The 11,840-nt window shown below is 38.8% G+C and overlaps 2 protein-coding genes and 1 long non-coding RNA gene across 3 annotated transcripts; 1 reads left to right on the top strand and 2 right to left on the bottom strand.

Moving 5' to 3' along the window:
- Positions 1-327: 327 nt before the first annotated feature.
- Positions 328-2,922, bottom strand: LOC144640728 (EF-hand calcium-binding domain-containing protein 10-like). Its single transcript, XM_078499811.1, has 4 exons — positions 2,783-2,922; positions 2,474-2,638; positions 908-998; positions 328-572 (listed from the first exon to the last, which is right to left on the bottom strand). The coding sequence occupies exons 1-4, from the start codon at positions 2,880-2,882 to the stop codon at positions 530-532; spliced, it is 399 nt and encodes a 132-aa protein (XP_078355937.1). The 5' UTR covers positions 2,883-2,922; the 3' UTR covers positions 328-529.
- A 53-nt stretch (positions 2,923-2,975) lies between these two features.
- On the top strand, positions 2,976-10,156 carry LOC144640727 (histone-lysine N-methyltransferase SETMAR-like). The gene is made up of 3 exons (XM_078499810.1): positions 2,976-3,161; positions 8,094-8,268; positions 8,807-10,156. Exons 1-3 carry the CDS (start codon positions 3,072-3,074, stop codon positions 9,427-9,429), a joined length of 888 nt encoding a protein of 295 aa, XP_078355936.1. The 5' UTR covers positions 2,976-3,071; the 3' UTR covers positions 9,430-10,156.
- Positions 10,157-10,290: 134 nt separating this feature from the next.
- LOC144640729 (uncharacterized) lies at positions 10,291-11,813 on the bottom strand. Its single transcript, XR_013568432.1, has 2 exons — positions 11,452-11,813; positions 10,291-11,034 (listed from the first exon to the last, which is right to left on the bottom strand). It is a non-coding gene; the product is annotated as an uncharacterized LOC144640729 (long non-coding RNA).
- Between the last annotated feature and the right edge of the window lie 27 nt (positions 11,814-11,840).

Here is an 11,840-nt window from a genome sequence, read left to right as displayed (position 1 = left end):
TGCTTAAAACGGTTTATTTCTTTGGCTAGATTTGAAACTCACTTTGTTAAAATCTAGCCAATCAAATTAGCTGTCTCCAGAGCCACTTGTTTCTCATGCACAGGCTTTGCCAGCTACGAGGGACAAGCGGCTCTGGGGATGGGAATGAGTCACTTGTGGGACCATGAGTGGAGACAAAATAAAAGATGAGGAGCCATATTGTCCCCAGTTACGATCCCACAAGCGACTGCAAGGTAAGACGAGCAACAGATTTTTCATCCTATTTTAAGTGGCAAATCTGGGAGTTGGGTTAGTGGGAGTGGGAAGGAGGAGATACTGTGCAAAATATTATTATACATGTAATTTATTATTATTGTGATAGGCTTGCATTACATCCATGGGGAGTTCATTTATATTTTTTCAATTGTATTTATTTACTCAAATTATATGCATTGTTTACTAATAATATGGGCAAAGGAATGCATGTTTTTACATGTGAGTGCCTTGCATATGATACAAACTAAAAAGCAAAGCAAAAAGTTACATTATATTACAAAGAGAATGTTGCAGATGATTGAGTGAGGCCTTGACGTCTGAAAAGGAAAGAAAAAAAATAAATCAGTGCCTTAGTCCCTTCAATCAAGAAATGGGTTAAGCAAACTGCTCAGCTTGGGTTAACCTGCCAGCGGGTAAGTTTTCAAACAGGGGCTGTATAGCAAAAAATAAAATCGACGACGAGAGCAAACCAAAAATCTACAGTACATGTAGGCTGGATTACCGGACTTGAAAGAGCGGCAGAAATCGAGCTAAGAGAACATGTAAAATCTCAGGGGAGAACTCTGTTATAAAAATTGCTCAACATAAAGATAATTCATGAGGTTGTGACGAATAAATTGAAAATGCAATTTTCTTTGAAAAATTTACTTACGCCTCCTTTAAAAATACTTCGGCACTTATTCTATCCATGTCTGCACCAGGAGGATCTCTGTCAAACTTTTTTACACCCAATGTTTCAAGACCTGTTAAGGAACAAACCAACCAACAAGAAACATCAAACTTCCACACAGATTTAAGTCTCAAGCAACTCTATATTTATATTACTATTCTATAAAAAGATATAAAAAATATAATGAGAATCTGTTTTTATGAACTCGTCTACAATACCAGGGACAGTGGAACAGGTACCAGTGAATTTAATACTGGGGGATAACCCTGCGATGGACCTAGCAAACAAATCAGTGGGAGTAGAAATACTCCTAGTCGCTTCTTGCTACAGAAACTAGGATAAGTTGCAGCACGATGCTTCTCTGGGTCCGAACACAGACTTAACCTTTTTACATCTGTAGTATGAATTGTCATGTACAACTTCCTCCAGTTCCATAGCATATGTACTTGTCATCAAGAAACAATGCAGATAAGAGATACAACAAGTTGTACATGTACTGAACTGATCTGATGTTTATATTAAACTATCCTTTTTCCAAAATAAATATATTACTCTGTTTTGATTTCTCCTTTTCATCCTATGTTATTAACTGAAATCAGGCTACATTTGGTACACTTGTTAGTTACCTGATAATAGTCAAGCGACTGCTGATAGTTGCAAGTTCCTTCCAATTAGGTAGCAATAGAAAAAGGCTACTAAATTTGAATGCAGTAACTGGGTTATTTCTTTCAGAATTTTATGGTACATGTATTAGGCCCAAAAGAAACAGCCTGCATCAGACCAAAGTGTAAGATATAATCTGAGTTACTCAGTGTCTGGCATTTGCAGACTAAGAGAATATATTGTGTTCAATATTACCATTATTGAGAGCTAACCGTAAACAGGATATTCCAAGAACTACAATCAACTCTCGTTAAAGCGGACACGCTCGGGGCGTCGTTTAGTGTCCGCAATAGCGAAAGTCCGTAATAACGGGAGTCATTTCCAGTCAAACCTTATTCGCCGGGGATCTGGATTTTGTCCGTAATAGCGAGCGTCCGCAATAGCGGGTTGTCCGCAAGGCGAGAGTTGACTGTATTCAGGCTAACTGGAGTATGTAGTAGGCTAGCCAGAGCCTGCAAGTCTGCAGTCTGCAAATGTCAGACAGCAAGTTACCCAGCTCAGGTTAGCATTAAACTGTAAGTGGCTAGCAGTATTTCTTGGATTTTGGTACATGTACATGTTGTAGTCCATCGAAGGTTACCATTCAGTATTAAGTTTGTCAGTGCCCATTTACAGCTGCATACACTTGGGTCAGTCACTGTGAGAGTAAATGCCTTGCACAAGAACACGGCAACACAATATAATTGTTTTGTGTTCTTGGGCAAGTCAATTTTACTTTTTTTAATGAACCACAGAACCTGGCCAAGGCTTGAACCCAAACTGCCCAAACCAGAGTCCAGTGCAATAAACATTAGGCATTAGCTCAATGCTCCTCCGACTGTAACTACGCTAAATACCTTACGCGATTAAATAAAGACAAACGAAAAAAACAAGACTGAAATTTACCTTGTTTGTACTGTTCATATGTTATGAAGCCTTTGCCTGTCACATCAAGCATTCCAAACAAGGATCGCACATTGCTGTCATCGAATATACAAGGGTAGTTTCTTTGTACTGTTCTTGCATCTTTTAATTTTTCCAGGAACTGTTTCATGTATGCTTTTGGATCCTCTGTCAAACGGCACACACATACACGTACAGACACAACAAAATAAAGCTCATCAGAAATCTTTAAACTTTTAAGTTTATCCTTGCGGGGAATTACAAATATTTCAACAGCGCTAAGATCAATCTTGTGTTTGCTTAAGTATTCACCTGGTCTTTCGTAGATCAACTGCGCCGTTAGGTTCTCAAATAATTCCATTATCTTGTGTTGTTTTAGGTACTCTTGGGCATCGCTTTCCTTGTTCGCCATTTTGATTTTGGTCGATCGAAGTAGTTTGTTTCCTTAGCAACAAGTCCTTGTCAGCGGATCACCGTTTCATTCCCAGTGCTCGCGCGTTCGACTTCTTGAATGCCTGCCTGTTTTTGACAGAGTGTTTTTTTGGCGGCATTTCGATCGAATTTTTGTCAAATTACCGAAATTAAATCTGCTGTGGACGAAATGTTAGCAGAGGATATATCACAAGGAAAGGAAAGTGTCAAGGTTCCAGTGGTAAACGAGCTAAATGATGAAAAGCCCACCGAATTTGGGGTAATTAGCCGAACTGAATTTTTACTGAAATACTTTATTATTATTATTTTTTTAAAAAATCCACTCTTCTGCGTTTCTTTGAGTGATCTATCAGAGCTTTCTGCTACTTGTCTTGGTACAGATGGGACAGTCCAAGAATTCTCGAACTCCCCTTGTGAAAGGCAATTTCTATCTATCTGAGCCTGTCCAGACCTCTCAACCTCAAAGAACCGGAAATCTGGAGATCGAGGTAAAAAAACCGGAGATTCGAGTAAAAACCGGGAGATTAATCAACTAACGGACAAAAATAACTAAAACCAGGTGCTAATCAAGAGAAGGAGTTTTTTTTTCCTGTTTTAGCAACACAAAAATTAACGTTCTTTTCACGGCTTGTGTCTTCTATATATGGGTTTCGATTGTGTGTCTAGCCAACAAACTAATTAAATACCTTTGCTGGCTACGGATTTACACAGAATTGGCGCAAGACAATCGCCTTAGTAAGCCAAAAATGACATTATACAAGAAATTGTATCCTTATAGCTTGTGACTCTGTTTATCGTGAGATTTTTGTGTCTTGTTGTGAGACCGTGAGATTGAACTAAAAGTCGTGAGTCCTGAACGGCAAAATCGTGAGACTTGAGAGGTCTGCCTGTCGGAATATTCCTTTGAAGCAGATAAAATGTTGATCCCCTTGGGGGGAGGGGATGCAAACGTCGAAGGTGCCGACAGCAAACAACAAGGGTGTAACTGTCACCTTCCACTGAGGGGGAGGGGAGGTGAGGGGAGATGGGTAACCCACATCTGGATTGTCCCATTCTTGGTGTTACTTTTGTCATAAATATTTATGTGCAAACTATCTAAAAAGTTAGGGACCGGTCATTATTTAAAAAGAGGGGGGGGGGGGAGGGAAAAATATGTTGGAAAGATCAAAATTTCTGTAAGGCCCCCCTCCAGGCCATGTAAGTAGCAAGTGATCCCCCCTTTTTTATTCAATATTTACGTGATGACCCCCCCCCCCCTCACCTCATATCTCCCCTTTTATGCCTCAAGTATTTATTAAATGCATGTTACATACAATCTTAGGCTACGTTTACACGGACACGGTTTCATTTGTAACCGCATCGAAAGCGATGCGGTTACGCCTTTCGTTTACACGGCACCGATCGAGACCACTACTGTAACCGGGTCGTTTTGAAAACGCTGTCAAAAGTGGAGCGTTTTCAAAACGATACGGTTTCGTTGTCGTGTAAACGGTCAAAAACGGCGAAACCGCATCGATTTGAAAACGGCCATGTATTTTGGCGCGAACTGGCTGGCTTGCGAAGGGTAAACATGGTGAAACAAGCATAGAGAGCAGCGAAAACAGTCGGAAACAGCAGCGAAAACAGCGAAAACAGTCGAAAACAGTCGGAAAATCGTTAAATAGGCTCCGTGTAAACACTTCGAAACCGTGTCGTTTTCGATGCGGTTTCGAGGTCATGAAACCGTGTCGATTGATAACCGTGTCCGTGTAAACGTAGCCTTAATTGCACACTTGTTCTAATGCAAAACGGCTGGATCAACACTTAGTCAACCAAGGCTTCTTTGCTATGGATATTTTTCCAGCAATAGGGCAAATTTTGGATGAGTTATGTGTATAGTAAACATACCTCTATTATGAACTCCTTAACTTTGGAAAAGTGGTAGTTTTTACAAATTATGCTCTCATGGTGAACACAAATGTAGTATCCATGCAAAATATAATTCCTTTCCAATTTAACTTAAAGTTGTAAAGGAATTACTTTGAATTCTTGTTGTCATAAATATCATGTTTTATTACTTCTTGGGCTATTGCAGTGATAATCATTTTGTAAAAAGAAAATAATTTCAGTCAAACCAGATATTAAAGCGCTAGCAGATAGGTCTGGTTTTTTAATTTTTTAAAAAAAACTAAAATTAATTTTCAGATAACAATGGAGTTTAGAGTGCAAACAGTATTTCTGTAAAATACAAGGGTGCGTTTCTTTGGGAAAAATCCAAATCCGGATTCTTGATCCAAAAACGGATTTTGCGTTTCTTTACCCATATCCGAAAATGGATTAATCTTGGATCAATGATCTGAAGAATCCACACTTCGAGTGGATACATCAGATCATATCTGAATCCGGATTTTTAGGATTCATGATCCATGCGTTTCTTTGGGAAAGGATTCGTAAAAAGTACCTTGGCCCAGCGGTCTTTGCTGTGAAAATACAGGTTCGCTCTTTGTAAACACTGCCATACGGAAAGTTTTAGGCGGTTATTTCGATCAAAATACAAAAATATTTCACGATAAAAGGAAACGGTAGCTTCAGATAGGTATGTAGTATCATTTTAAACAGATACAGGTTTTCTTGAACAGCCACTGTGTGCCTACGGAAGTTGTATCCTTTTGAAATTGTCACGAGTTAAATTTGCACTGATCATTTCGCAATCATTCTTCGCTTTCAGATGTTTTCTCGCCACATTGTGCTTAACACTAAAGAAGATCTACTTCGACGTGTGGTTTTTGTAAAAGATTTTGTATGCTTTTAAAATTATTTTAGCTAGGATACATTCGACGAAAAGTAAATTTGTGCTGATATTTTATGTTCTGTGCGAAATGTGTTTACGGGGTTGTCATGGCAAAAAATCCGTTTTCGGATTCTTCGTTTCTTAATTGGGAGCAGTATCCATGTGATCTGAGATCAATGATCCAATTTTGGATTTTCCCAAAGAAACGCACCCCAAATCACTAAAGTTGTACATAATAGTGGAGTTTAAACAAAAGAAAACAATAGAAATAGCATAAAATTTTACAATTTAGCATCTCACTATTTCACATATGGTGTTTGCACTGTACTATTTAACTGTTTTACCCACCTCAAACTGCTTATCCCCCCCTAAACTTCTTTATAAAAATTTTTAGCCCCCCCCCTCTTGCCACTCTGAAATAGCCTTGACCCCCCCCCCCCTTCTTTTTTCCCTCCCCCCTTCTACATAACTGAATAATGACCGGTCCCTTATACACCTTTTTTTACTCATCCTTTCATATATAGTTGCAGAGATTGCACTGATTCTTAAAAGTCTATATAAATACTATTTTCAGCAATGCGTCAATTCATATTTTTAACTGCGCTGCGCAGTTCTTGCTCTGCACGAGTTTTTTTTTGTCGGTGAGTAGACTGATGCCCCGCTCGGCCAAACCTCGAGTCACGCAACGTCTCGAAGCTATAACTCAGTTACCTCTGGAAACTTTACGAAAATAAGGTCTTTACTTGGCATGTTTAATGTAAAATATTAGATTTTTTTAAAAAATCAAAGAAAGTACTAAACATCCTAGGAAAGGAAAATATATTTTAGCGGACTTGATATCGTGCGTAAATAAATACCATTACGTTCTTGTCCAAGAATGTGCTGACATGACAGCTTTCACTTTCACAAGGCATTGATTGTGATCGGCTTGTCACGCAATGTTTTAAAGCTGTTATTCAGCTACTTATGAAAAATTTACGAATCCTTTGGCCTTCATTTAGCATGTTTAGTGTGAAATATTCAATTCTTAAGCGAAATGTATCTTTCTTTCTTCAATCGTCTGTGTTCACGGATCAGGATTGTGTGAATTAGGTCAGCATTAGCATAAAAGAAAAATAATTAATTACAGATGGAGCTAGTCAACCATGAAATGCCACACAAGGTGTTTTCGAACTCTTACCATTTGTTTGTCAGTCGCAACATATTTTGACGCGGGTAATGGGCAAGGGGGGGGGGGGGAGTGCAGTTTTTAATTCCCCAATAACGGTCCTCTAGGCTAGTCACGTGACCAGCGCAGTTTTAAGCTCTAAGAGCTCTTGTTTTTCAAAAATTTAGTATTTAATCAAGACAACTTTTGTCAAACAAAAAGACTTTTATATAGGGTTAACCTCAATAGGCAATAGGCAACAAAAGACGGGGCATCAGATGGACACTGACGTCTCTGCTGGAAGATCTAGACTTTGCCGATGATGTGGCGCTAGTGTCCTCTACTAGAGATCAATTACAACGAAAAACATCAGACCTCTCGGTAGCTGCCAAACAACTGGGCTTGAACATCAGCAGGAAGAAGACCAAGACAATGCAGCTTACAGATACACCATTACCAGTGGAGTTGGAGAATGAAGATTTGGAGGAAGTAGAGGAATTTACTTACCTGGGAAGTGTTATGAGCAAAAGCAATGCCACGGTTAAGGACATTACCAGCCGTCTTCAGAAGGCCAAATCATCATTTGTCCAACTGAATAAAGTATGGAGGTCACCAAACATCAGTGAAAAAACCAAGATAAAGATCTATAACAGCAATGTCTTGTCAGTGCTACTGTATGGTGCAGAATGCTGGAGGGTTACCCAAAGAGACAGCCAGAGACTCTCAGGTTTCCACACTTCATGCCTGAGAAAGATATGCAGGATATACTGGCCCCAGAAGATCACAAACAAGGAACTCTATCAAAGGACAGGACAACGGGACATCGCCATGGTAATAAAGCAAAGAAGATGGAGGTGGCTAGGGCATGTTATCAGGAAAGGCCGAGATAGCATAACACGAACTGCATTAAGATGGACACCGGATAGTGGAAGAAGGAAGAAAGGACGTCCACGGGAGACTTGGAGGAGGACGATCGAGGCAGAAATGAAAACAGCAGGGAAGACGTGGAAAGAACTTGAGAAGGTAGCCATGGAAAGGGAGCAATGGAAATCTCTGGTCTCAGCCTTATGTGCCTCCTAGGCGCGAAGAGGATTATGTATTATGTATGTAACCTCACAACTTCCTTTTCTTGATGCCTTTTTTTTCTTTTCTTTTGGTTTTTACTTGTAACTTCAGTTTGCATCTTGAATAAAGAATGTAGGTATGTAATGTATGTATGTAAAGCTTGACTTGGTTTGATTGTAAAAAATGAGGAACATTTTACCTTTTTGTAGTACACATTGGTTTGCATTGGTGGGCCAAATGTTAGTCAGGCGTTTAATTCCCCATTCTACCCTGGCTGTGGATGTCGGCAGTTCTCATGCACAAAAGATGTGTGCTCCTGCCTAGAGAGATTTGGACCATTTTACAATGAAGATGGATGTCTTCAAATCTATAACCAACCAACTGGTAAGTACGCTTTACTACTGTATCATAGATCTAGGCAATTTTAAGTGAAGGGGCCAATGGCTGTGGCTTCCCCTTTTGTCTAGGAAATTTAAAATCTGTCATGGTTGAAGCTTTAACTTTATCACAAATGCTTTCAAAAATGGTATTTCAGAGAACCTAGATTTTTTAAATTTTAGACCAGGAGAGGTATTATAAAAAACTGGGCCCAGTTTCAAACATTAATTTAAGTGTGGAGGAGGACAGGAGGCCAGGAGCCTGTAGCTGGGAGAAAAGGGGCAAGAATCAGGAGAAGAGAGGGACACAGGATTCCTAAGGTGGCAGGAGTTGGGAACAATCATTATATTTTGCAAGAGAAATGGGACAAAGAGAAGAGGAACCACTATTGAATGGGGTGCGAAGCGGGAGAAAAAGGTGCAGGAAGCAGGGTTTAGAGGTACCAAAAGCAGGAGGTTGAAACCCCCCTGTCCCCCACCACTAAAGGGCAAAGTTCTTCATGTTTTGTTTCTTATGAATGCGTAATACTACACTTGTCTTTTAGATTATTGCCAACCAGTGTTTGAATGCAACAGTCGTTGTTTTTGTCCAGGATCATGTCCAAACAGAGTAGTTCAGAAGGGTCAACATCTTCAACTTCAGGTATTTAAAACTAGACATAAAGGTTGGGGGTTAAGGACTCTTGAAAGCATCAGGAAATTTACTTTTGTGTGTGAATATGCTGGTGAACTGATTTCAATCCAAGAAGCCAAAAGACGTGCACAGGAATTGACTCATGAGACTGGGAACTATCTTATAGTTCTCAGAGAACACAGTTCCAAAGACCAAGTCTTAAGAACTCACGTAGATGCTCGTTTCCATGGAAATGCATCAAGGTTTATAAATCACTCATGCAGCCCTAATCTTGTTATGGTGCCGGTGAGAGTGGATTCCATTGTTCCTAGACTGGCACTTTTTGCAGCTAGAAACATTGACATTGGGGAGGAGTTATCATTTGACTACTCAGGGGAATTTAGTGTTTGGCCTGCAAGTGAAACAGATGGGAAACATCAAGGATTGGAGGTTTTAAATGTAGGAGACTTTGGGCAGGAGCCAAAAAAGTGCTGCTGTGGTTCACAGAGTTGCAAAGGTTTTCTTCCTTTTGAGTCTTCGTTGTATTCCTCTTAAAGTTTCCAGTAACCCAGCAGGTTCCACCTGGCTGGTTGTGTCAGTGGATGGGAAACAACTGACACACTTGAAAGAGCTTTGCTGGCATGGGTGTCTTCCCCTTACAAGTTCAACCAAGCTGGATAACATTTTAGTTTAAGTATCTTCAAGGCTGCTCATATAAGACCTCACAAGGATGCAATTAACTTATCTACGATGTTAAGATCCATTATCTTTGGTAGGTCTTTGAAAATCTTATATAGATGCTTTAATATCTTGCATGGGCTCTTACATGTGCCAGGGTTTGGGTAAGTGGATACCAAACAGACAAAGACCTGTGCATGCTTGTAAGGGTGTATTCCTCGAGCAGGTTTAACCACACTGAAGTGGTGAGTGGACAGATAGAGAACAGGCAAAAAGCTACTCTGGCAAGAGTGTACCTCTCAGATACACTGTAAGCTCCCAGGGGGGCTCATTTGTTTTTTGGACCTTTTGAGGTGGTGGGAAGCAGGGGGTAATAGCAATGGTTCATTTGACTTATAATATATAAATGTACAACTTGTAAATACAACTTTTTGCACCAACAATCAATGCTTTTAAAAACTGTTTTTTATTCTGTAGAATATGAGTCACTGATACGGCTTTTGTTACATGTTGTTACATTGAATAGTAACTAGCTAGTGAGTAATATAACTTAAACTCGGGAAAAAATAAACTAAGTTAAATATTGGTCCAAGACCATTGAAAAATATTTATTTCCGATGGACATAAATATAAGAGATGGATCTTCTCCAAACATTGAACAATAAATTAATTCAATATAATACATATGTCTAAAAATAGGGGATCGACAGTAAATACATTATGGTGGTAACATTTCCATTTCTTTTTGTTTTTTCAAACCTGCAGCTAGACTTTTTACACTGTATAATTATCCCCACAGACAATATGAAACATGTATGTAACATTAATTGTTATTAAAAGAAACCGAGCTAAAAAGCATAGGATATTTACCAGATGGGTGAATGATAAGTAGAGTGATTTCATTTAACCCGTGAAACAATATCTACCAGTTTGTGCGTAATAGTCAAAAGGAAACAAAAGAAAACAATGGAATTAGTGTCTAATTTAGTATCTAAAAGTGTAATAACTATTTCAACGGTTAACTGAAATCACTATATTGTTCATATGGATTATATATGCCTAACTGGTAAATCACTTGTTAAGATTTCAAAACGATTATTGTTTCCAAATACAAAGTTATAATCATAAACGTTTGCGTGCAACCTTTTAATTGCTGTATTATTTACAGTAAGTTCTAAAATCTCATTTAAAAAATAAAAAAATAAAAGTCACATGTGTTATGGAAAAAAATTATTTAAAAAAAAATGTAGTTCGCGTGTTTATAATTTTCAACATTGATACAAAAAAACTTTATTTACAGGGCTCACTTTTGTACACTTTTCCAAGAGGATGAAGGTGGTTAGAGGTTGCTAGTTGTTTAGTGTAACACAACTTCACTGTAAAGGTCGGCGTAAATTGCTTCTAAGATAAATAATGGATTTTTAACACTGCACGTGTGTTATTGTGCGTGATTTTCTCCTCTCCATATATTCAGGCGTTTATCTGTAAATAAAAAAAAATCAGCATTGAACATCAACGTCAATCATTTCCTAAACTCTCAGCTGGCTAAATGGTCTTTTTAAAAATGTAATTTGGTCAGTTAAGTTCGCATGAGTGTAACAAAAACACGTGCAATCACTGTCAACCCCCCCCCCCCCCCCTCCCTTCTCTCCTTCTATCCTCTCATTTCTGTTTCTGGGGATTTACGCCAATATCGCCTCGTACTCCATAGAGCTACGTCATCATTATGGAATAAGTCGGATCGAAGTCCCGAGGATGAAATAAGCGCCCAGAAAGTCGAAAAACTTTCTTTAAGGAAAAATAACCTTTTTTAAGAAGAAAAAACAATACTGGAAGACTAGTATTCACAAAAACCTGTTGAGAGGGCTAGGGCTCATACAAAATTGTCATACATCTTACCTGGTGCTTCAGTTTTACAAAAGCCACACGAATATGGACACCACTTCTTCATGAACGACATCCAATGGTTGCAGTATCCGTCGTAAGAGGCGAAATGTTTACAATCTTTTTTGAAGACATCTTGGCATTTACCTGTAAGAAGAATTACTTAATTAAATGACGAAGGTGGCCAGTGGTTGATATAAAAAAAGAGAAATCTATAGGAGGGCTAATCTCCGACTCTGGTAGTCGTCATAAGGTTGATCATTTTTGTTGGTTGTCGTTGTCATCGTTATTGTTGTTGTTGTTGTTGTTGTTGTTAATATTGTTGTGGTACATGTATGTGCCTTCTGATACTCATAAAAACGAACGCAAAATATCAAAATACAGTTTTTCATGTTTAAAGAGGT

Source organism: Oculina patagonica, unplaced genomic scaffold, assembly GCF_052425735.1.
Source record: "Oculina patagonica isolate OP01 unplaced genomic scaffold, crgOcupat unplaced435, whole genome shotgun sequence".
NCBI classification, from domain to species: Eukaryota; Metazoa; Cnidaria; class Anthozoa; order Scleractinia; family Oculinidae; genus Oculina; species Oculina patagonica.
This window is presented reverse-complemented; position numbering and strand designations above follow the sequence as displayed.

Coding starts and splice junctions, on each gene's coding strand:
- LOC144640728 (XM_078499811.1), bottom strand. CDS start 2,882: ATGGCGAACAAGGAAAGCGATGCCCAAGAGTACCTAAAACAACACAAG. Junction 999..2,473: donor ATATGAACAGTACAAACAAG/GTAAATTTCAGT, acceptor GTTCCTTAACAG/GTCTTGAAACATTGGGTGTA. Junction 573..907: donor GAAGTATTTTTAAAGGAGGC/GTAAGTAAATTT, acceptor TTTCCTTTTCAG/ACGTCAAGGCCTCACTCAAT.
- LOC144640727 (XM_078499810.1), top strand. CDS start 3,072: ATGTTAGCAGAGGATATATCACAAGGAAAGGAAAGTGTCAAGGTTCCA. Junction 3,162..8,093: donor AAAAGCCCACCGAATTTGGG/GTAATTAGCCGA, acceptor ACCTTTTTGTAG/TACACATTGGTTTGCATTGG. Junction 8,269..8,806: donor AATCTATAACCAACCAACTG/GTAAGTACGCTT, acceptor CTTGTCTTTTAG/ATTATTGCCAACCAGTGTTT.